Source organism: Rhineura floridana, chromosome 6 (assembly GCF_030035675.1).
Source record: "Rhineura floridana isolate rRhiFlo1 chromosome 6, rRhiFlo1.hap2, whole genome shotgun sequence".
Taxonomy (NCBI): Eukaryota; Metazoa; Chordata; class Lepidosauria; order Squamata; family Rhineuridae; genus Rhineura; species Rhineura floridana.
In genome coordinates, this window is record NC_084485.1 from 22,349,757 (window position 1) to 22,374,617 (window position 24,861).

Genomic DNA, 24,861 nt, shown 5'->3' on the forward strand with positions numbered 1-24,861 from the left:
GCCCCGTGTAACATCTGTCCAGAATCAAATTTTGACCTAATGTTTCTTTCATTGAATATTAAAACTTTGTGTCCAAATGCAATTCCTTTTCCGGGCCAGAAATGTTACACAGAGCACGAAGCAACAAGCTCCAGCACATGAACTCACATAACATGGTCAAGCGTAGAAATTAGTCTGGATGAGGACATGGGAGGGACACCCCCCCCATTTCTCTGTAGCAACCCTGGGTGCACACTTGGGGGCAGGGTGGGGGGAAGCTAGAACCAAGAAGGATTCCATTGAGACCTATTAGGATCCCTTCATGCGCAAGTGCAACACCCAAGGAAGAAGAATCATATCCAAAGATTATAATTTGCTAAAGGCAAATTACATGCCAAGTTACAATAAGCTGATAGTGGTGATCCAAACACAAAGCTTTAAAAGCTTTGCCATATATTTCGAGGAAGCTTTGCTGCCAACAACATTTGTGCAACTTAAGTTTATTCCCTTTCCCCAAGCTGATTGGTGAACTTTACTTCAAACTGGCTGCTAATGAAATTTAAAAAGGAAGAGAATTCCACTTACCCATAGGGTCTCTGAATGAGAGCTGGGTGTAACTGCTGCACCCCTAAGGTGAAACCTAGAAAAATGTTCATAAAAAGCAGTATTAGATTAGCCTGTACAACATATTGCTTATGCAGGCTGGGCCTGCTTACTCAGAACACTGTGTTCAGTGGGATTTATAGTTTTGCTTTGTGCATCACAGCTATCTTAATCCCCTCCGTTACCTTTAATACAAACTATCTTTGTGTTTACTTTCTCCATGACAACATATTTTTCAAATTCCAGAGGGTAGCCTTGTTAAATTGGCTGCAGCATACACCGTTCCCTGGCACCTTAAAGGCTAAAAAATGTAGCATAAGCTTGCATGGAGTTCTAGAAACATTATCCTCCTATCCCTCACACCTCAGACATCTCTATAATTCTGCTCTGAATTGCTGCTAACACTTGGTGGCTTACTTGAACGGAATTTTCTCCTTATCAGTGCTCCTCCTGCAGATTACCGTATTCTGAAGTGTATATTTTAACTGCTGTGAGATATTGGTATAGTTCTCTCTATCATCACCTTGGTTCAGACACAGCAATCAAAATTAGCTATGCTTGCAGTCTTCTCACAACTTCAGCCACTCACACATGCAGAATCAATGAGCTACTTGATGTAGCACAAGCCATAGTTTGCTGTTACTTCCAAACTAGCAAACTATTGTTTGCATGTCCCTCCAAAACCAGGATTCCAAATTATGGTTGGAGGATGTTTTGGAAGGCAAGTACAAACCACAATTCGGCAGTTTAACTGCATACTATGTTTTTACTACAGAGGAAGTGACTTAAGGAATCAGAGTGTACGAGAGAAGAAAGGGAGAGCGGATACCACAAAGCTCATTCATGACTCCATACAATTTTTAATATACTATCACCCGCATCTCTGCTACATTCTATTAATTCTAAGTCTCTAACCATCTCTTTTCTAGAAGACCGTTACTACTGTTGGTCCTCCTTACTCCTACAGTCATGTCTGTGCTCAAACTCCAGTTTTTCATTTCTCCTTATGCAAGCTCCTACAATTCATCTTGACTATTAATAACTGCTATGCTCCTTCCTAGGACCCTTTCTCAAGTCCACCTGCCAATACAGATTTCTTCCTTTTTTCCCCTCCTTAAATGTAAAAATGTTTCTGTCTTGCTTTCACACTATCTTTTCTGAGATGGTGTAATTTTGCCTTCTTCCCAGACTGTTTCATATGTTGTATCACTGTCAGTTTCCCCCTTTGGTTTCCAACATTTGCCTCTGCTTCGATCTGCAACCACACTCTAAGTTTACTGCAGTTGTGAAAAACTGGCTGTAGTTTATGTACATTTTCAAGCCAACTGTTCTAACCTTTGGGCAACAAACGTCCCCAACATTTTTCTTTTCCTGCATATCCTCACGTTTCCCTTCTTGCCTCCTAATACAATTATTCTTCAATGCATGGCATGCTCCAACATGCAGAGACATACATATCACATTTCAGATAATTTTTCCATTTTTCTTCCTTTAAATCTGCAAGACCCTCAGGTTACATCATCAAATGGCTGTTGCACAGACTATGTTGCTGGACTACAACTCCCATCAGCCCCACCAAGTATGGCCAATGGTCAAGAATGATGGCAGTTGTAGTTCAGCGACACTGGGAGGGCCAAAGGCTTCTCACACCTGGACTATAGTTTCTGGAGCTGATGGGGCAGAATGCAAATGAAACAATCATGGGGCTCAACTGTTGCTGCTTGTCCTCAAAGACACGCAGAACTTTCACGGTTTGGGCTTTATTTAGCAATGTAGAGCTCACCACCCCTACCCTGCTACATACGCTAATCAACATTTCCAGCAAGCCTCCAGTCATCATTGTCAACCAGAACCTATGTTTACACTCAATGAGTCAACTGGTAGGAAACAGACTTTTTCATGTTTGTAATACCACTGTTTCATTAACAGATGCCGCCCATGGCTCCTTCTGGGAGGAAGGGCGGGATATAAATTCAATAAATAAATAAATAAAATAATAGTTACATTTCACATTTGCACCATATCTAAATCAGGCATGGGAAACCTGAAGCGCAACAACATCTGGAGGTCCACAACTCTCAACAGCCTCAGCCAGCATGGCCAGGAGTCAGGGAAGATGGGGGCTGTAGTCCAATAGCATCTGGAAAGCCACAGGTTAAGAACATAAGAAGAGTCCTGTTGGATCAGGTCAGTGACCCATCTAGTCCAGCATCCTGTTCTCATAGTGGCCAACCAGATGCCCATGGGAAGCCCACAAGCAGGACCTGAGTGCAAGAACACTCTCCTCACTTGTGACGCCCAGCAACTGGTATTTAGAGGCATAGAGAAAAAAATATATAGATCAGAAGCAAAGCATCTATAAAAAGAAGCAAAAGCAGAGCATCTACAATGGCTCAACTTAGCCAGCAAGATGAATAAAGGTATCTATGATTTTTCATAAATTATGTAAACACATACATGTGCAGTGTTTACAATAACCTCTGAGCTAAATACACAGGTTTTAAAGTTTATCCTTAACATGGCTCACTCCAGATGTCACAAAGGCCCATCACATGGCTTGGCAACCACAGTATACTGTGGGTTTGAGCATCCACTGCTTATATACCAGTCCTCGCCTCCCTTTTTTCTTCTGCTTCCATCACAGTTTGCCCAATGTGGCACATCATCGCAAGCTATAGTTAGAACAAACCAGGAAAGGGAGGGAGGAGGCCTGCGCACGCCCTCCTACCGCCAGCTATGGTCAGCTGTTGGGACATCTCAAGCAGGCCAGCTTCTGTACCTAGGTCTACAGGCTGATGATGTCATTTGACAGGGACTGTCCATAAACACAACGGTTCTTCCTCACTAGGAACTGCACCATGGATAGCTGCATGGGTGGCGGCAGCTGCTGCCTCTCTCTTTCCTTCTACTCCTCCAGCACTTGCCAAGAGATTGTCAATGGCTTTGAAAACCCCATTCTTGGCAGCAGACGCAACATCACACAAAGTAAGCTGGAAGTGCAGAGTTTATTTTGATGGCAGAAGGAGCTTCCTGGGTGCAGAACAAACACACAACCCTATTTTGATTGTCCTACTGAAATTCAGAAAGATCTTTGATCAATTTTTAAAGTGAGCCTGACTAAAGGGGGGGGGAAATGTTTGACTCACCAGTTTGAATACTCCTTGGTTTTGCTCCCAGATATGCAAGGTTGACATTTGCTTTCCGGCCATCGATGATGGGGTTGGGGTCTTTGCATGCCCTGTCAGCAGCAGCTCTGTCAGCCATGGTCACCTAGAAAGAAACATACATTTGTAAGGGACAGAATTTGTAAGAGACAGAACATCAAGGGTGTTTTCTCTCTTTTTCTGCAAGCACTTTTGCCGGCAACTGTTAAAGAGTTAAGAGCTACAATCTCCTCTCCTTGAATCGCACTTCAAAAAGCCGTTAAGAGGGGATAATCCGTCATGTAAGACTGGAGGGGGAGAGAGAGAGTGAGAAAGCCTCACATCTCCACCTATATCCTCTTTGCTTCCTGTTTTTGACATCACAAGTAAAAAGACTAGGCAAAGCTTAATACCACACAGCCTAACACACCTTGAAGCTAAGATGCACCTTAAGATTCAAGATCCCTTGAACTCTGACACGCTTACCGTGGCAGCTTTACTGCTGAAATACCTCCAGAATGGAAAAGTTTGCCCTTCAGAACACCGGAAAAGCCAGCAGTAGATGGAAACATCCCAAAAGGAAATTGCAATCAAAACGCAGTGCAGTAATCTGCAAGCAGACAAGTTCAGAGGAGCTACTATTTTTATTTCCTCTATTTTTTAAAAAAGCAGTGTCCGCCTCCACCCTGCATGCACCTTTCAGCAATGGAAGGGAATATCAGATGGCGGCTTTCCCTTTTCTTCTCACAACAAAGCAAACAGAAACAGAAGTAGTGCAGCCCTACCGAATCAGCCACAAGAAGAGTACAGCAACGAAGAACTTCCTGCACAACTGAGCTCGACAAGGCAGGTGACACTCCACTCTGCATGCAGCAACAGCGCCTGCCTCAAACTGCTACATGCAGTGTCTCCAGACATTAACATGTTTCACACATGTAGATCGTATAAATTCTGTTTTAAAAACTCCTGTATAAATGTGATGATCCAACATAAATGGAAATAATTATCCTGTTTTTTGGGGTGCAATGTTAAACTATGGCTCAGTGTTACATGAAGGAGCCTCGGGTTTGTCAGCTCTCCCTCCCTCCACCTCCTCTTTTTGATTCCATTTTCAACTAGCTTCAGCTTAATGTTATGCCCAAACCCTAAACTGTGGTCTTAACTATAGTTCGTTGCAACAACCCAACTGCACAAGCCAGGAATTGAATCCAGCTTGTTTCAGTAAACCAAAGTTAAGACTAATCACAGTTGCCTGGGCTTTAACATAATGCTAAACAACAGTTAATTAAAAATGTAAATGAAAATTTCCAGTCTCCTCACAGTCATGCTGGAAGGAGTGCAAGGGAGCTGGCAAGCCTGAGGCTCATTCATGCAACACTGAACTACTTTAGTGCAATGTTCAAATGCAACTATTGTGTAAAAATGTGCTGGGAAGCACTGGCGACATGACTTCCACATAGAAATTCTGAAATATATGAAACTCCAATTTCATATAGCACAGCAAGCTTTAAATCAGTAGATCAAACGGTGGGATACTACACACATTTGTTTCAGTTTAAAAATCAATTAACCAGTCAAATGGCAGACAGCCCTAGCTCAAACACAAATCCAACGAAGCAGGCAGTTACTCACAAGAACATATACCACATAAGACCTTTTCCAGCAAGGTAAGATGTCATTTGCAGATTGGAGCACTGAACCTCACCTGTTACTTTCAACATGGACATGTTTCCTTTGGAGAATCCTCTTTAAGAAGGAATGTAAGAATCTGGGAAAGGGGCATAGTTCAGTGGCAGAGCACACGCTTTGCCTGCAAAAGATCCTAGGGTCAACACCCCCACATACACTTATTTATTGGTTGATTTATTATTTGATTTATATCCTGCCCTTCCTCCCAGCAGGAGCCCAGGGCAGCAAACAGAAGCACTAAAAACACTTTAAAACATCAGAAAAACAGACCTTAAAATACATTAAAACAAAACAACGTGAAAAACATTTTTTTAAATAAACTTTAAAAGCATCTTTTTTAAAAAACGTATTAACAAGCAATTCTAACACAGACGCAGACTGGGATAGGTCTCAACTTAAAAGGTTTGTTGAAAGAGGAAAGTTTTCAATAGGCACCGAAAAGATGGCGCCTGCCTAATATTCAAGGGGAGGGAATTCCACAGGGCAGGTGCCCCCACATGAAAGGTCCGTTTCCTATGTAGTGCAGAACGAACCTCCTGATAAGATGGTATCTGCAGGAGGCCCTCACCTGCAGAGCGCAGTGATCGACTGGGCATATAAGGGGTGAGACAGTCTTTCAGGTATCCTGTTCCCGAGCTGTATAGGGCTTTGTACACCAGAACCAGAACTTCTCCAGGCAAGGCTGGGAAAGACCCCTGCCAAACAGTTTGGAGAGCAGCTGCCAGCCAGTGTAGAATGTCAATACTGAGCAAAACAGATTAATTGTCTGACTTGGTACAAGGCAGCTTCCTATGATCTCAAGGCAAGTTCTGCTGGATCAGACCAAAGGCTAATCTAGCTCAGCATCCCGTTTCCTACAGCGGAGCCAACAAATATGGCATGAGGGCAACAGCACTCTCCTAACTGTGCTCCACAACGACTGGCATTCAGAGACATCGTGCCTCTGATCCTGGAGTTAGCACATGGCCATCATGACTAGTACTTATTGACAGCTTCCAGGAACTCTCCATGCTTTTTTCTAAACCCTCTTTCAATCTAATGTAGCTACCATCACATTTTGTGGCAGCAGCAAGGTAAAGAACTTAATTCTTCTTAGTAAGTGGTAACTGCAACAAAATGTTGCAGCGCAGAGTGCTCCTCTTCAGTTACAACTAGTCATGCCCTTTTCCATTTCCCCCCCTCCCCACATAGATAATCAGTGTTCTGTGTCAGTCTTTACTGACCTGTTTTAGAGAGGTCCCTCTTTTCCCCAGAATATATATGTGTGCGCGTGTCCGTACACACATCTCTTTTTTGCACTTCTGAAACCTTTGAGCTCTCCCCAGCTTGTGAACACCTCCCTCTTGTGTGTGGACGCTGTTTTGTCTACATAAGGATCGATACTTGGAGAAATGGGTTCTGTATTCATCTCCTTCTCTCCCTTTTTTGTCAGGTCATTCTCAACCCCATCCCATCCCAAAGTCTATAACAGTGGTTCCCAAACCTTCCCCCCTCCCACCAGACCACTAGAAAATTGCTGAGGGTCTTTGAGGACCACCCTTTTTTTTTACCTGTGGTAACAATTTTAATGTGCCCTGCTAGATACTGTATGATTTATAACTGTATTTTTACAGACATGCCACGGAACACCTGAATGGAGCTCACGGACCACAAGTGGTTCATGGTCCACAGTTTGGGAAACCCTGATCTAGACCTCATACCGAAAAGGTGATTTCCTCAATAAGAACGTAAGAACCACCTGCTGGATTAGGCCAGTGGCCCATCTAGCCCAGCATCCTGTTCTTGCAGTGGCCAACCGGATGCCCATGGGAAGTCTGTAAGCAGGACCTGAGTGCAAGCAGCACCTTCCCCCCTGCGGTTTCCAGCCACTGGTATTTGCAAGCACGCTGCCTCTGACTGTGGAGGCAGAGCACAGCCATCATAGCTAGTAGCCTTTGATACCCTTATCCTCCGGTACCAGTGGAAGACATCCAAAGGAAAGGTAACAAGGAGCAAAAGTGGTACCCAAGAGCAAGAGCAGTGTAGCATGAACACGATGGGGGCACTGTGGGGTGTGTGGGTAACAGAGGAATACTTCCACCACTATTTTTGTGAAACGGAAACAACACAGCTGCAGGGAGCAAAGGCAGGGGGCCAACAGCATACTCGCGTACAAAATCCATCTTTCCCACAGACAGCGAGTGGAATACCCCTTCATCTAACTGAGTGGGAGGAACAGTAAGTAGCCAGCTAACTGTTGAGACACCTTCCACTTCTGGACTCACAGAAAACCCCGTCACTGCGCTGCAAAATCCATACTGATTAGGTCCTCCATCACACTGCAGAACAACTAGAACTGATTTCTTGGAGGGATCGAACTCCAGAGGAAAACCTCCACGGGACACACGCTCCCAGAAGCAAAAGAAACAACCAGCAAGAGATCCACTGAGCTTCATAGAACAGAGACGGCAAATACCACAGCAAAGGGTTCATGCAACAGACAACCCCATTTTCCAGGAAATACTCCGGGTAGCCAATGTGACCACAAAAAACTGTCCCCAGCTCCCAGCTATATGCTCCCAGCAGTCTCCTCTCTTTTACCAAACATGTTGTTGCTATTGATGATCTGCTCCAAAAGAGCACACAAACCTCAATTAAGCAAAACCTTGCGGTTTTATTATTTATTTATTTATTATTTGATTTATATCCCTCCTGGCGAGCGGTTCTCATCCTAAGTGTTCTCCGGACCCTTTGAACCCAAAGCTTCAGCTCCACACCTTCAAGGATGCCCCATTTCCAAATATCCTACTAGAACAGTGCTTCTTAATATTTTTGTGGTAACGAACCCCTTTGTGAATCTGATAAAAGCTATAGAACCCCAATAAATATATACTTTTTTTTTGCACTGGATTTTTAAAATTATTATTATCGCGCCTGGTTCATGGATGAAGCCCATCCACGGACCACTTGGGATTTATGGACCCCCAGTTAAGACCCCTGTTCTAGAAGAGACACCCAATGAACCCAACCCACTCCCCTCTAGTCCCCTGAGAGTGGCCACCCCATTAGCCTACTTTCACAATCCCCTGCCCCCCCCCAATCATCGCACCTCTGAACTACCAGTCTCTCAAGGAACCTTTGGAAGAGTTTCTCTCTAGATGCACTCCTTCAGTTCCATGAAGCCTGAAGGGGCAGCTGCAATTTCTTTCTCACCAAGCACCATGAAGTTGCACCCCTAACTCCTTAAGGCTCAACTCCTCTCATTTCCTTGCCAAATTCTCTGGAGGGCGCATCAAATCGACCATCTCAGGGCCATATTATTTCAACAAAGGCAGGTGAACCCACAATTTCCCTGTAACCACTCTGTCATAATCAGAAAGGTCGATTGCGGGGTGGGTGTTGTTGTTAAGGCCTCCATAAAATAGTTATGCATCAAAGGGTAGTCAAGTTGGGGAAATGGTTCAGATGAGACAGGGAGGGAGGGAGAGTGTGTTAGAAATACTTTTTTTTTTAAGTGCGGCATTCTTTATGGATTCGCAGTCCCCCTTTTTAACCCCTGCTTAAAAGGCCAAACGAATGGCTCCTAATCCAGGTCAGCGCCCCGACGTGGCGACTGCTCCGGACTCCTAAACAAGGCCTGCAAGAGGCGAGGTGGAGCCTTTGGCGAGATTCCTTGTCCCTAAAGGACCCGAATAGCCCCGTCCCGAAAGCTACAGCCAGCCACCCCGGAAACCTCCACTCCGCACACTTACAAAGCCGTATCCCCGGGATTTGCCCGTCTGCCGGTCCGTGATGACGACGGCTTCCTCGATGTCCCCGAACACCTCGAAGTACTTCCTCAGCGAGGAGTCCGTGGTGTGGTAGGGCAGTCCCCCGACGAAGATCTTGGTGAAGGTAGTATCCTTCTGCACCGTGTGCATGGCGCTGCCGCTGGCGGAGCAGCCCCGACGGTGTCGGCTGTTGCTGCTACTCCGAGAGCAGAAGGAGGAAAAGGAGGCGGCGGGTGGCGGAGAGTGGGAGAGGCTGGAAAAAGCATCCAAAAGGAGGAAAGGGGGAGCCGAGACGCGAGGAAAGACGTCCAGGGTTGAAGGAAGGAGATGTCCTAAGCTGCTAGGATCATCGCGTTACGCAGCGAGCGGGCCACGGGCGAGGAGGAGGAAGAAGCAGGAGATGAAGAAAAAAGGGGGGAGCCTGGTCCCCCGATCAACAGCGCCGACAGCTTAGGAACAGTAGCAGCAGCAGCAGCAGCAGCAGCAGGTCCGCACCCCATGCATTGGCTCCAGCGGTAAAAGCAGCAGCATCGACGACAGGAGGCGGCAAAAAGACAGTCCTTCGCCTTTTGAAAGCGCTGTTGCCGTCGAGCAAAACCCTCCCACTTGAAGCCGCTGAGCATGAATCTGCGCCCGGACGCTCACACGGCTTTGTACCCATCCTTTCCCTCCGCCCCCGTGAGGCCAGGCTCCAACCACGCCTCCTCACGCCCGGGTTGGGGGGAAACTTCGAAGCCGGCTAGCCGCAGAGGCCCCTGGGCTTCGTAGTTCGCAGCCTTTGGTCCGCCGGAGAGGTGAAAAACAAGGACGCCGACCCAAGTGAGTCTCGTGAGGCACTTTAAACTCAAAGACTGATACTGCAAACCTATACCATGGACCGTGAAAAAGACAAATAATTGGGTGTTAGAGAACAAATTAAACCAGAACTATCACTGAAGCTAAAACGATGAAACTGAGGTTATCATAATTTGGACACATAATGAGAAGACATGATTCACTAGAAAAGACCATAATGCTGGGAAAAACAGAAGGGAGTAGAAAAAGAGGAAGGCCAGGCAAGAGATGGATTGATTCCATAAAGGAAGCCACAGACCTGAACTTACAAGAGCTGAACAAGGTGGTTCACGACAGATACTCTTGGAGGTCACTGATTCATAGGGTCGCCCTAAGTCGTAATCCACTTGAAGGCATGTAACAACAAATACTCAGTTGCCTGGGAATAAGTTCCATTGAGTTCAAAGAGGCTTACTTCTGAGTAGACATGTTTAGGATAACACATGATGATGACAGTTGTCTCCGCAGAAGCTGCCATGGACTATCAGAGCTTACTTCTACTCCATCAGATGAATGAAATCCTATAAATAGATTTTTAAAAAACATTTTAAAAACGTTTATACCACCTTTCCCCTCTCCACATACACACCCAATTCCCAAGGCATCTTATAACACATGTTTAAAAAATTAAAGAATAAAATATTCTAAAGCTATTTAAAAATACCCAAAGCAGCTTAACAAGGAGGAAAACAGCATCGAAATATAACAAAACACAGTGGTTCCCAACATTTTTTCCCCACAGACCACTTGACAATGCTGAGAGTCTTGGCAGACCACTGAATGATTTTTCTGCCTGTTGCAGCAATTGTAATGTGCTGTACTAGATGCTAGATGATTTTTAATTGTTTTTATTGCTGCTTTTATTTCTCACATATTGTATTTTATTGTATTACAATTTTAATTCCACAGAAAAGAAGAAAAGGAAAATGTAGTTAAAAAATAAACATGAATATTCTAATGGAATGGACGTGCTGTCCTCAGTCTTCAGCCACAAATCTACAAACATATCACGGACCACCTGAATAAAGCATGCGAACCACCACTAGTGGTCCACGTGCCACACTTTGGTAACCCCTTCTCAAACACAAACAAAAAAACACACAGGCTTGGAATACATAAACAAGTCAGCAGCCAAACTAGAAAAGCACCAAAGAGAGAAGATACACACAACAAAGCAATCATTCAAATATTATGCTTCCTGAAGCTGAACTTAAACCTATCAAAATTAAACCCAACATAACAAGCACACCTGAGTTAAACTCTCAAAGTCCACTGAAACAGGACAAGCTTTGTCTAGAACATGGTTGGGGAACCTATGGCCACCCAGATGTTGGATGCCAACTCCCATTTGTCCCAGCCAGCATGATCAGTGGTCAAAGACGATGGGAGTTGTAGTTGAGCAACACCTGAAAGGCTGCAGACTCCCCTACCCCGACACAGAACCTAAAGCAAATGTGAGAAATCTGGGGACCTCCAGATGTTGCTGGGCTACAACATCCATCCCACCTCCCACCATCCCTGACTTTGGGGTATGCTGAGTGGGGCTCATGGGAGTTGGAGTCCAACAATATCTGGAAGGCATCGCGTTGGCTCCTCCTGGTCTAAAGAGTAACAAAGAAGGGGCCAGGCAGATCAACCTGGGGAAGGGCATCCCAGTCAGGGTGCCACCACGGAAAATGCCCTCTTCCTCAGTAGCCATCTGCCTAACCTCTGCAGGCACTGGCTGTCAGAAGAATAGAATTAATTTGGTAAAATAACCAACTCTGTGTCCATTTAATAGTTACTGTGTGGTTTCTCACAACAAGTTTATCAGCTGCTGTTGTGTACCTCTTATTTGTACAGCACTCTCCGCCTACCTGCCCAAGTTTGGTTTGTAGATGTTTTTATCTGCTTGTTGGTGTATTGCTGTACTGAATCCAGCACTTTTGTTTTTTGCAGTGGCAGTGGGGTCAGCAGCATTGCACACTTGCCTTCCGAATGCCAAGTGTCACTGCTGGTTCCTGGGAGGGAGTGGGGAACAAGGTGCAGTGGTGCGGGCGCACCAGCAGAGCCAGTCTGACACTCCTGCCACCGTGCCAGTGCCACACTGAGCTCCCTGCGCCTCAGCACTCTCCCTCTCTCTCAGAGCCAGCAGCAATGCTCAGTGTTGGGGAGATAGGTGAGCAAGGCTGTCTCACCAACCGCTGCTGGTTATGTGACAGCTAAAAGGAACCTCCATGTTCAGAGGCAGTGTACTTCTGGACAGCCACCTGTTGGGTATGCTTTAAGCTGGATTCCTGCACTGAGCAGGGGGTTGGCCTTAGGAGACCTTCCAGCTGTACTGTGCTATGATCCTTGAATGCCACTTTCTAGAAAACCAACAATAGAAGATGGCTGTTGCCTTCATGCTCTGCTTGCAAGCTTCCCAGAAGCACTTGGACAACATCCACTGTAATGGAAACAGCATTGTAGGGGGACCTTTGATTTGATCCAACAGGGCTCTTCTTATGTTCTTAGGTGGTTAGTGTGCCCTTGAGCACTGCCATTCTGGAAATTACAAGTGAGACCTTCAAGAAAATGTTGCAGTGTCTCCTTGCCTCCAACCAGGAAATTTCCCTGTTCTGGGTTCCAGCCAGTTACTCATGCTCTCTTCCTCCAGGATAGCATGAGCTGGATGAAGGTCAAGCAGGATATTCTACTCCTCTATTTCTTTTCCAGCTGACACCCACCATTTCGTGGCTACTGAGAATACTAGTTCCTTGTTCCTTCTGCAAGCCTCAGTGTTTTCCTGAGCATGCTGATGCCTCATTCTTGTTTCTCAACAATCCTGTTGGCACTTGTGACACCCTTCCCTGGTTCTCCCTGTCAGGTTCCCACCTGCTTGTGGCTACTGCCTTTCACTAGGCACCACCAGGGATACCACCAGTCCGGACCGTCCTTTATATGGTTTCTCACTCCGCTCTAGCACAGATCTCACTAGATCCCCCTGCTAGGCAGCACCACCAGTCACGTCCTATAACCAATACTCCCAGAGACTTTGCCTGAGTCTCTCTCTAGCTGGTTACTTTTGTGACTGCGTGCTTATGCTGTTCCCAACCCCCTTGTATCTTTATAGATAACGCATACAACTCTGGGTTGCTCTGGATACTTGAATTGTTATTGTTCCTCCCTTCACCGCTGCCACCATTAGATACTGTTTCTGTTCAGCCTTGGTAATTACCTTGCCCTCCCTTCTGGTATGTATATCCCCCAGCCAAGGATCAGGCCTTTGGTAAACCAAATAAGTATTTATTAAATATTAGAAATAACAAGATTAGTTTTAGAATGTTTCACAAGCGTATGGTTTCATCTATTCCTGTTTTGTACTTGACTTATTATTAATCAGAACTCCAACTCCCTCTTTCTCCACACTCCTGACCTCCACCCTCAAACACCTCTTTCTCCACACTCCCAACAGCCACCCAGATTCAACTGTCATTCTTCCATTTATACTCCCAGCCATTCAAACGCTCAGCCAATCATCCAGCATTCTACTGCTCATGTACTCCCCCCTCCTCTTTCACTCCACTTACCATATGTCTTCTATATAAACAGCATTTACCATATTTACACTATAAGCAGGAACATCACAGCACTCATCACACAAATTTGCTGTTAGAAGGAAGGAATGGCTTATTCATTCATGGAAGAAACTAGGTTTAGGAAGCTATGCTGTGCAAGTTGTACAGCAGCCTATGCAAACTTCTGTGAGAAGCCAGTGTGGTGTGGTTGTTAGAGCATTGGATTAAGACGGAAGAGATCTGGATTCAAAACCTCATACAGTTCTACATTTCTCTAGGTGAGCTTGGGCCAGTCACTGTCTCTCAGACTAACCAATCTTGTGGTGGGGATAAAATCGAAGGGTTAGTAAGACCCAAATAGGTGGCCTTGATGTCCTTCAAGAAAAAGTAGGATGTAAATATGGAGTATACAGCTGGTATAGTACAGTGGGGAGGAGAGCTTGGCTGGCAGTCCAGAGTCTGTGAGTTCAAATCCCTGCTCCTGTCTCCTGGGTGTCAAGGGCCAGCTAAAGATCACCCCCACAGGGAGTGGCTCGGGAGTTACGTGCCCTGCCACCTGTGCAGCCATGGGCAAGCGGCATCGTCCCAAGGAGTCCAGTTGCCCCCCAGCTGGCAGTTGCAGACAAGGAAGGGGCTGGCTTGTGCAGCTGTAGCAAGCTGAGCAGGCCCTAGCCAGGTGGGGAGGACTAGCCTCAGAGGGAGGCAATGGTAAACCCCCTCTGAATATCGCTTACCATGAAAACCCTGTTCATAGGGTAGCCATAAGTCAGGATCGACTTGAAGGCAGTCCATTTCCATTTTCAAATATGGAGTAATAATTTAAAAAGAAAGAAATCAGAATTGTGCCTCTTATAGCAAGGCTTTTCTTGGCTTAAGATGCTGAATGCTTGACATGAATGGATAAAGTGGCAGGTATATGTGCCTATTTAGACTCAATCGGTATTTATATTCACATCAGTTGAGTGATGCGGGAGGCCTTTACTAGTTAAGGGAACATGGGAATACAACCAATGTAACCTAACACAACAAGAATGCAAGGAGGACCCTGTTGGATCAGATCAGAGGCCCGTCTAGTCCAGTATCCTGTTCTCACCGTGAGCAGCCAGATGCCTAGAGAAGCCTGGAAGCAGGACCTGAATGCAACAGCACTCTCCCTACATGCGATAAAGAGTAACTAGCATTCAGAGGTGTACTGCTTCTGACAGTGGAGGAGGTACACAGCCATCATGGCTAGCAGCCATTGACAGCCTTGTCCTCCAGGAATTTGTCTCATCCTCTTTTAAAGCCATCCAACTTGGTGGCCATCACTGCCGCTTGTGGGAGCAGATTCCATAGTTTAACTGTGCTATGTGAAGAACTTTCTTTTGTCTGTCTTGAATTCAGCTTCATTGGATGGCCCTGGGTCCGAGTATTCTGAGGCAGGGAGAAAAACTTCTTTGTTCACTTTCTCCACACTGCGCATGACCTTATATACCTCGATCATGTCCTTGCTTACTCGCTTTTTTGTTTTTAAACTGAAAAACAAAAAAGCCCCAATGTTGTAACCTTTCTCTCGTCGTGGAGTCGCTCTTGATCATTTTGGTTGCCCACTTCTGATTTTCTTCCAGCTCTAAAATATCATTTTTGAGGTGGGGAGACCACAACTGGACAGAGTATTCCAAATGTAGCTGCAACAGAGATTTGTATAACAGCATTATCATGCTGGCAGTTTTATATTCAGTCCTTTCTTAATGATCCCTAACATAGAATTCACTTGTTTTCACAGCTTCTGCATGTATCGTCATCAAACTATTCTGCCACCCTAAGGTCTTGTTGCTGGTCAGAGACCCCATGAGAGAATATGTAAAATTAAGGTTTATTTTTATTTTATTTTGCCCCAGTGTGCACTTTAATCAATACCTTTGCAAGGTTTTTAACCAAAATGGAGACAGTAGTCAAGAAATTAGAAGGCTAGAACGGGGCAGGGCAGCTATGAGAGAACTAGAAAAGGTCCTCAAATGCAAAGATGTATCACTGAACACTAAAGTCTGGATCATTCAGTGAAAAAAGTGGGTAAGAGAAAAATCAATTCATTTGAAATGTGGTGTTGGAGGAGAGCTTTGCGCATACCATGGACCACAAAAAAGACAAATAATTGGGTGTTAGAACAAATTAAACCAGAACTGTCACTAGAAGCTAAAATGATGAAACTGAGGTTATCATACTTTGGACACATCATGAGAAGACATGATTCACTAGAAAAGGCAATAATGCTGGGAAAAACAGAAGGGAGTACAAAAAGAGGAAGGCCAAACAAGAGAGGGATTGATTCCATAAAGGAAGCCACAGACCTGAACTTACAAGAGCTGAACAAGGTGGTTTACAACAGATGCTGTTGGAGGTCGCTGATTTATAGGGTTGCCATAAGCAGTAATCGACTTGTAGGCACATAACAACAAACATTGAATCCCATTTGCTAAACTTACTCTGGAGTCTTTGGTGAGGGGCTTTTTCAAAAGCTCTGTGAAAGTCTAATGGTACACAGGCCTCAGAACTGGGCATGGATGCTTAGCCTTCTGAAATATAACCTACATCTGCTGCTGGAAGAAGGCATGAGGCCTAGGGGTGATCCTGATCAGGACCAATGAGCTTTCATACAGAGCGAACTCTGCCCAGTTCAAACCTGCGAGTTCTCCTTTCCACTGAAACTACATTTCCCAGCAGACACTGCGGGACCCTCTTCCTCGTCCCCTCCTGCCCCCGAGAATATTGCCGCTCGTTGAACAACGGCAAACAAGTGGACGAACGATTTGCATAGGGGTGGGGACGGAGATGGGGCGGAACGGGGCGCTGAATTTGACTAAGAAATATACGTTTGCAAAGCAAATGTTTGGGCTGAGAAGCCCGCCAGAGAAAGGCGCCTAACAGAGGTGTGTGCGCGCGCGTTTTAATATGTTAAACTTTGCAGGAACCCGGCTTGCAAAAAATTGTAACTGCTGGCGAGCGCTGGCATTTGCAGAAGGTCAGCGGAAGGATAGCTTCCCTTCCTGCTGCTCTAGGGTATGATGCGTTTGGTGGCTGCAAATTATTACAAAGCTGGGCCTTTGGGGAAAGGAAGGCAAGGGGAATACTTTTTTTAAAAAATCGTGCAGGATTTGAAGTTGGAAAATAGTTTTTTTTGTGTGGCTTAAGCCATGTGGGTTTTAAATACAAGGAAGCCACAGACCTGAACTTACAAGATCTGAGCAGGGTGGTTCATGACAGATGATATTGGAGGTCGCTGATTCATAGGGTCACCATAACTCTTAGTTGACTTGAAGGCACATAACAACAACAATCCCCAACCATAAGTCTAACTTCTGTAATGCCAGTTGTAAACTCTATTCCGTACAGTAGAAGTTGCCACCCTTTGTAGGCCCATGGACACATTTTGATTTTTGATTGAGTGCTGTAAACCAGCTCTGGTCATTTTCTTCCCAGGATCTCACAAACTGGTCACTTTCCTCCCTCATATCAGCTTACATAGGGAGAAAGCACAGGTGCATGTGCACATACTTCACTTTTCCAAGGGATTTGAGCAAAAGTCAGATCAATAGAATTAATGTAAGCCTTGAGAGCCAGTGTGGTGTAGTGGTTAAGGTGTTGGACTATGACCTGGGAGACCAGGGTTCGAATCCCACACAGCCATGAAGCTCACTGGGTGACCTTGTGCCAGTCACTGCCTCAGAGGAAGGAATCGACTTGAAGGCAGTCCATTTCCATTTTGAAAGGCACATAGAGCTGAAGGAAGAAGTGGAGGTCACTCTTCCAACTTCTTACTTTTCAAGGGAGAAAAAGTTAGCCACCTTCACCACCTTGTGGCCGAGGGGGCAGTGTTTGTATGTGTGTGTGTGTTCATGCATGCTCAGAGGCTTCATGGCCACCAGGGGAAGTCCTTGAAGGTGCCATTGTGCCCAGAGGTGCCATGTTGGCAACCCCTGCTGTACAGCACTTAGCACAATGTTAAGATATTTTTTTTTAAAAAATGTATCTGCTCTTTTTAACCTTAAGCTGTTTTTATTGAACTTTGCCTTAAGAAGTTTGTGTGGGATCATGATGATGATGATAATGGAAAGTCTACAAAGGTTGGTGCTACCATCCCAAGGCATTCCTAGCTAGAACAGCCGTCCCCAACCTGGTTTTGGATCAAACCTCCCACAGCAGTGCTGGCTGGGGCTGATGGGAGTTGTAGTCCAAAGCAGCTGGGGAAGATGAAGTTAGAGCACTGTTTTTCTACCATATGTTGTTGGACTACTCAACTACAACTTAGCCAATGGCCAAGGATGATGGGAGTTGTAGTCCAACAACATATGGGGACCCAAGGTTGAAAAAGAGTGAGTTAGAGTAACTGCTGTTGCCTCATCTCTAGAGCAGGATAACTGGATAGCTGCTCTTGGGAGTTAGATCCCCGAGTCAGAATGGGAGTCCCCTTTCGTTGATTCCTCCCCCTTCTCCATTCTTTGCCAAATAATGGCTGAAGTGAACAGATCTCTCCCACAAATGCTTAGGTTATGGATGGCCAACAGGCTGCATCTAACCAAAGCAGTTTTATATCCCCACACACTGTGCAAGCAGCCCTACCAAATTTTAATCAAGGTGCGGTAAGGAAAAAAATGTCTGCAATTGTATACGTAAGGAAAATAAAACTGCTTGCACCCCCGTTCCCGCCATCAGACATCATTGCTGTAAGTGAAGATGTACCGCTGGATATCCCAATCCTATGCGATAAGCTGAGCTTCTGTGGTGTAAAGCTGCATTGCAGCACCTAATGTACAATTCAGTGCCTAGAAAATAGGGGCAATGGCAGGCAACTGATCACAAGAACAAAAGACAAGCCGGCTGGATCAGGCCAAAGGCCATCTAGTCCAGCATCCTATTCTCATAGTGGCCAACCAGCTGCCTATGGGAAGCCCACAAGCAGGACCTGAGTGCAACGGTTCTCACTCCCCACTTGTGATTCCCAGCAATTGGCATTCAGAGGCACTGGAGGTAGAACACAGCCATTGTAAAGATCCGGTATTCCATGGCAAACTGCTTGCTGTCTAGGGCAGCCATGTGCCCTTCTTGACAAAGGGCAGTCCTCAGTTTAAAGGAATCTTCTGTTTGAAAGGTTGTCCAATGGAAGTCAGATTTAAAGATGAAGAACCCTAAGAAGAATGAGCAGGAGGGGACTTGAAGTTGCCCATCAGCAGTTAGCAGCACCTGGAGGGCAGACTGAGCAAGCACACAGGTCACTTGATCACAGTTGGGAGAATCCACTTGACTTATCCCATCAGTGCAAAGATTTACATTTGCACAATGGAACTTCCCCCCTCTTTCCCCTAGGCACACCCTAGGTCCTTCCCAAATACGCTCCAGAAGGGTGGGAGAATCACCAGAACGTATTTGCTGTGAGCACGGGGGGGGAGGAGAGGGGGCGGACATGCCACTGCACAAGCATAAATCCTTGTGATGGTTGATTGAGTGAATTAGTCGGATACCACTCAGTCTTCCCCACAGTAGTGAGATTGAATGTATTTCTATTGAAATGATAAATGGTTATTTCCAGGTCTGCATCAATATGTATACATTAGCATGTGCAAATTTTATCCAGATCTGTATACCTTTTTATGGTGATGCATAAGCAGCCACCCTACTGGTTTGTCTTTGGCTTCTGTAGCCAGAGTAACTGATTTCTGCAGGTGTACTAACTGCTCTGGCCCGGAAACAGTCTCCAGAGCAGTGTAACTGTGTAGTTGCTCTTTAGAAGATGGTGGAATTAGGAGATTCCCCAGGTCAGTGTAGGAGGCCCACAAGGTGTGGTTTTGTCCTGTCACTAGTTTTATGGCCCTTTAAGAATCTTTGTACAGAAATGTTTATGCCTTGCCTTTATTTTTATTGACCCAACCATGCCCAAAGGTATTCAATGAAACAGCAGAGGTTGCCATTTCTTCCTTTCAGGTGCTGATCCCTACTGAAAGGCAGCTTCAGCTGGCAATGGTGGGTGGTGCTGCATCAAGCCCTCCTCTCCCCCTGTCTGCCGAGAGAGGGGGATTGTGGGAGAATGGTTCGTGATGGCCTAAGTTGGCACCACCGCTGCTTCCTGCCAGCTTTTCATAGTCTAGATTTAGCTGCAGGAACCTCTTCTGGTACTTTCTCTCCCAGATGCTCTTGCGTTGCTTCTGGGTGTCGCTGCTCCCTTGGCCTGCTGGGCCCTGACTGAAACTGCCCCTGCTCTGGTTGAGAGACATCCTGTTTGCCAGCACGTCCTTCCCAGAGATGGTCTGGGATGCCGAAAAGGGATGGTTGGGCTGCTCAGGGTTGTGTTCTGGGCTGGGAGGGCATGGGCTGACCAGGTAAACATACACACCCGCTTGCTGTGCCGCTGGCAAATGCTGGTGCCATTCTAGCCCCAGACTGTGCTGGGGTCCTCTTGGAGAATGTGAGTAGGCACACTCCTCCCCATTGAGATGAGTTCTGGACACTGCATCTGAAGCCAAGGAGGAGTACACCACCCGTCTGGGGCCTGACAAGATTGGACTAGGGATGAAATTTGTCTCCCTGGACTGATGGTTAAAGTGCTCGTGAGGGTGTTCTGAGCAGTGGGGAGCAGCTGCCTCGGTGTTCAGGCTGACAGAATGTTGCAGCAACCTTGGCCCTTGGTTACCCTCCCCGGCTACCTCTGAGCTATGCTGTTTATCACCGGTGGCCCTTTGGTGGTTCCGCCCATGAGTCCCGTAGCGGGCTGAGCTACTCCCAGCCTCAGCTGCACGCTCTGGAGGGCTGAAGCTGAAACGCACCCAGGAGGCGACGGACCCAGCAGGACACGCTGGCTGGGGAGTTTCGGTGTCCGAGAGGTGGGAACTGCACTGGCTGTTCCGGCGGCGTTGCTGGTTCCTGTACCAGCTGGCCTTCTGGTCATCCGTGTCGTGATGGCTAGACCACTCCCCGGAGTAGTAGGCCTTGCTCTTCCTGCCAGCCTGGGAACAGCAGGCTTTGGGCTCATGCAGGCTGCCCATTTTCACAGTGACCTTCACGGGATCCACGATGCAGCGGAAGCGCAGGCTGGAGAGTTTCTTGCGGCTTCTGAGCAGTGCTGAATCCTTCCAGAGTCTCTTGCTGCTGGAGAGGACCTTCATGGTCTTGAGCAGCTGGCTGCCTGCAGTCAAAGGAGGAGAACCATGACAGCAACACGAACGCCAAGCTGTGACACAATAATAAAAGGCCGACTGCTCTCCTGGAAATTGGGTGGGGAGCTTCAAGCTCAGGGGGCCAAAGGAAGCCCGCCAGGCCTCTATACCTAGTCCCTGGGAGTCTTCATAGCCATACCCCCCTCTCCACAAGTCACATCCTTCACCTGCCCTGCTTTGCATCCTCCTTGGAATGTGTCCTTGAACCCTGATAATGCCTCTTTCTTGCCAGGATAGAAGATGGGAGGGGGGGGAGAGAGTGTAGAAACTAGCCTAGTGTATAAAGCAGGGGTTTCCAAACTGTGGTCCATGGACCACCAATGGTCCGCAAACTTCATTCAGGTGGCCCACAGCATGACCACCATAAATATTCATGTTGCGTTTTAATTGTATTTGTATTGCTTTTATTTCTTATGTTGTATCCTACAGTACTACAGTTTGCATTCCGTGGAATACAAATGGTAATACAACGAGGCATTCAAGAGGCACCTGGACAGCCATCTGTCGGGAATGCTTTGATTTGGATTCCTGCACTGAGCAGGGGGTTGGACTCGATGGCCTTATAGGCCCCTTCCAACTCTCCTAGTCTATGATTGTATGAAGTACACCACAAGAAATAAAAGAAGCCATAACAATACAGTTAAAAATCATACCGCATCTCGCACTGTGTACTACAATTGCTGCAAGAGGCTGAGGCATCCTTAAGTGATCCTCCAAGACCCTCAGCAATTAGGTACGGTAATACTGACATTCATTGCCCCACCCACTTTTGCCTCTGGACCGTCCACCACTGGTATGTAGCTCTTGGAAGTATGCCCAGAAGGAAATGTGGTCCTTGGGTTGAAAAAAAGGCTCCTTACCCTTGCTTTAAACTTTACAAGTTAATTTATGGGAACCCTGATCAACCAAAGTCTGGCTCCTATCTTTTCCTGAGCAGGCTGTTAGGCTGCTTCCTTGCCTATTAGTTTTATACTCCTTGACGTTTTAGCTGTGAGGATACCAGATACTTTCCAGCCTCAACGCTATGATCTCTGAGGCCTGAGAAAAACAAAATCGCTGGAAAACAAGAGGGCAGGGAAAGAAGGAAGGGCTGTAGCACTCAAAAAAGGGGCTGTAGCTCTGGGGTAGAGCATCTGCTTTGCATGCAGAAGGTCCCAGGGTTGATCCCCAGCATCTCTCGGTAGTCCCCTGCCTGAAATCCTGGACAGCTGCTGCCAGTCAGTGTAGACATTACTGAGCTAGATGGACCAACGGTCTGACAGTATAAAGAAGCTTCCTGTGTACTAGGGAAGGAAGGAGTATGGCCCTAAGAACATACAGACAAAAGGAAAGGAAAGACATAGGAATATTTTGCTCATCACACATTTCTTACTCATATACCATTTACCTTTCTTGAAGCAAGAGTCATGTATTCTCTTCAGGAGTGGCGTGCAGTTGATCCAGCACTGGAGAGAAGGAAGACAGAGAGAGAAGAGGCAAATGTCATTGTACTGCCTGGCTGTTTAGGGGCCCTTCCAACTGCACCCCAAGGGCACAAGGGGGTTTCAGCGCAGCTCCTTCTGAGGCCCTTTGAGTGATGTTGGCAGCGTAAGGTCCAACAGCCAACTTTCCACATCAGTAGAAACCCCCCCCACTCCCTGGGCTTGGGCAATGTTGACATGAGAAATAGATGAGTTGGTAGCCCTTCCTGTGTGACTTTGGGTGTCTGATGTTAGGGTGGTAGGACTGTAGCTCAGTGGTAGAGCATCTGCTTTGCATATAGAAGGTCCCTGGTTCAATCCCTGACAGCTCCAGATAGTGCTAGGAATGTCCCGTTTGAACTCCTGGAGAGCCACTGCCAGTCAGTGTAGACAGTATTGAGCTAGATGGACCAATGACCTGATTCAATGTAAGGTGTTCTTATGCTCCTTCCTATTTTGTTCATAATCCTATCCTCCCCAATTTACATTTGGGGAAAAAAGCACTGCCTTAAGAGGGAAAAGCACAAAACTGGTGTGGATACTGGCAATATACAGCCACAATATGGTCAGGATCGCATTCAGAACATACATCCATGAATATATTGATCTGCAACACACACACACACATTATCCCAAACCGTGTATCTGTGTGCATGTGTAGTGAATGTTTGTAGGTTGATTAGGGTATGGTTAGCTTAGTAGATGTTGAATTTGTGTGAGTGGAATCCTATTTTATGGATGTTGATATTTTATTTGTTTCATTCTTTTATATATGGTCCCAGGCTATGGTCTGAAGGCACATAAGGCCACCTCCCTGCTGAAGCTAAGCGGTCACGTCTGGTCAGTGCCTGGATGGGAGGCTGCCTGGGAACCGTATGTAAGCCGCCTTGGGTTTCTATCATGAAAAGAAAGGCAGGATATAAATTTAATTAAATAAATAAATATACTGTTTTTATTTTTTTATATTTAATTTTGTTTTGCTTTGTAAACTGCCTTGCCATTTTTTTCTGATTAAAAGTGGTATATACAGTACTTGAAATAAATTGGTGAATAGATAGGCAGGAAGATCTTAGACCACTCCTGAAAGGCTGAGGCTTGGATTCGGTGAGCCCTGATGTCTGCACTATACATTTAAAGCAGTATTATACTGTTTTAACAGTTATGGCTCCCTCCCCCCAAATCCTGAGAACTGTAGTTTGTTAAGGGTGCTGAGAGTTTTAAGGAGACCCCTATTCCCCTCACAGAGCTACAGTTCCCAGGGTGGTTTAACAATCAATCCCTGTTCGCAGAGAACTCTGGGAGCTGCAGCTCTGCGAGGGGAGCCCTTAACAGACAACAGCTCCCAGAACTCTTTGGGGAAACCATGACTGTTTAAAGTGGTATGATACTCTTTTAAATGTAAGATGCAGGTGGGGCCTAAAGTGGGTGCATGTTCCTTAACTCGGGGTCGGTTCCACATTTTTGCTGCTTTAGGGGTGCCATTCTCTTTCCTCATCACTGTGACTGCTTGCAGACTTCCCATAGGCATCTGGTTGGCCACCGTGAGAATACCACGCTGGACCATGTGGGCTTTTGGCCTGATCCAGCAGGCCTCTCCTTAGGTTCTTATGTACTGCTGCCCATTTGCTAGCCTTATAGGCTGGTCCCAGTTCACACCACCAAGAGGGAGGGAGAGAGGAAGGGGAGTGGAAGCTTTTCTCATTGTCCCAGCAGCAAGGGCTGTGAGGCAGAGCTTGACCAGGAGGCTCTGAGAGATGATTGTGGACACCCTGTCAGGTTAGGGGCCTTAGCAAATGCCCAGTGACCCTGACCCCTGATCAGTGGCGGCTGGTGGCTCCATGTCAGTGGGGCAGTGGAATTGGCTCCAGGTTTTAGTCTGAACTTTCAAGGAGCTGTCCAAGGTGCTGAAGCTGAAAACCCACTGCCCCTGAGGCTGGACCTGTTTAGATATGTTGGGTCTCAGCAATTCCTTCAGAGCTTTATAGGTGACAGCCAACCCCTTGGATCATGCCCAGAAGAAAACAGGGGAGCTGTGTAGATATCAGAAGAGTCGGGGCTGAATCCAACAAAGGCAGGCTGCAAGGCCAACTTCCGCTCCCCCAACAGAACTTCCCCTCCATCTCCTTCCCCTCACATGCCTCCCTCCCCAACTCTGGAGGGTTGGGGGATTCAACCCTTGGTGCTCCCAGCAGCCCACCCCATTGCAAGGATGCACATAACGCCCACCTGCTTTGCTCTGACTTACCAAGGTAATCAGTTTCACTGCATATTCCAGCAGGGCGAAAAGGCCCAACACGATCAGGATGGTGGCGAGCAGCTTCTGGTGGGGCTCGCCGAAGGGGAAGCAGCTGTTATAGACCTTGTCCCCTGGCACAGCCATGGCTGGAGGGAGGGGGGGAAAAAGGTAGCTGGAAGTCAGTGCAGCATCTTCCTCCTCGTCTTCCCCTTGCACTGTTCCCAGCCACAGCCGGAGCAAGCAGCAGCTGCAGCCGTGGTTGAAGGTGCTCCAAGGGTTGCTAAAGCAAAGGTGTCAGCACCACAGGCCTTTGTGACAAGAGCCGTGTGTCATTTCTCAAATGTGAGTCAGGTTAGGATTGTCTTGGCTGGACCAATCAGGAGCTATCCTCCCAAGGGTCACTGCAGCAGCCACGCCCTGGCATGGGAAAAGTCCCTGTATA

At 46.6% G+C, this 24,861-nt stretch overlaps 2 protein-coding genes across 3 annotated transcripts in view; both read right to left on the reverse strand.

The window, feature by feature from the left end:
• The window catches only part of RBM38 (RNA binding motif protein 38), a 37,485-nt gene extending 27,975 nt beyond the window's left edge, over window positions 1–9,510 (reverse strand). Inside the window, exons 1-3 of one of the 2 annotated variants that reach the window (XM_061630273.1) lie at window positions 9,146–9,510; window positions 3,729–3,852; window positions 565–619 (exon numbers count right to left, since the gene is read on the reverse strand). In XM_061630273.1, the coding sequence (XP_061486257.1) occupies window positions 565–619; window positions 3,729–3,852; window positions 9,146–9,313 (347 nt within the window). In that variant the 5' untranslated portion in view covers window positions 9,314–9,510. The remainder of the gene's footprint in view (window positions 1–564; window positions 620–3,728; window positions 3,853–9,145) is intronic. The other variant, XM_061630272.1, reaches the window with a different exon arrangement.
• A 10,010-nt stretch (window positions 9,511–19,520) lies between these two features.
• Window positions 19,521–24,563, reverse strand: LOC133386582 (uncharacterized). The gene is made up of 3 exons (XM_061630274.1): window positions 24,429–24,563; window positions 22,111–22,168; window positions 19,521–20,692 (listed from the first exon to the last, which is right to left on the reverse strand). Exons 1-3 carry the CDS (start codon window positions 24,561–24,563, stop codon window positions 19,521–19,523), a joined length of 1,365 nt encoding a protein of 454 aa, XP_061486258.1.
• Window positions 24,564–24,861: the final 298 nt, after the last annotated feature.

Coding starts and splice junctions, on each gene's coding strand:
- LOC133386582 (XM_061630274.1), bottom strand. CDS start 24,563: ATGGCTGTGCCAGGGGACAAGGTCTATAACAGCTGCTTCCCCTTCGGC. Junction 22,169..24,428: donor CAGTGAAACTGATTACCTTG/GTAAGTCAGAGC, acceptor CCTTCTCTCCAG/TGCTGGATCAACTGCACGCC. Junction 20,693..22,110: donor TGACTCTTGCTTCAAGAAAG/GTAAATGGTATA, acceptor CTTTGACTGCAG/GCAGCCAGCTGCTCAAGACC.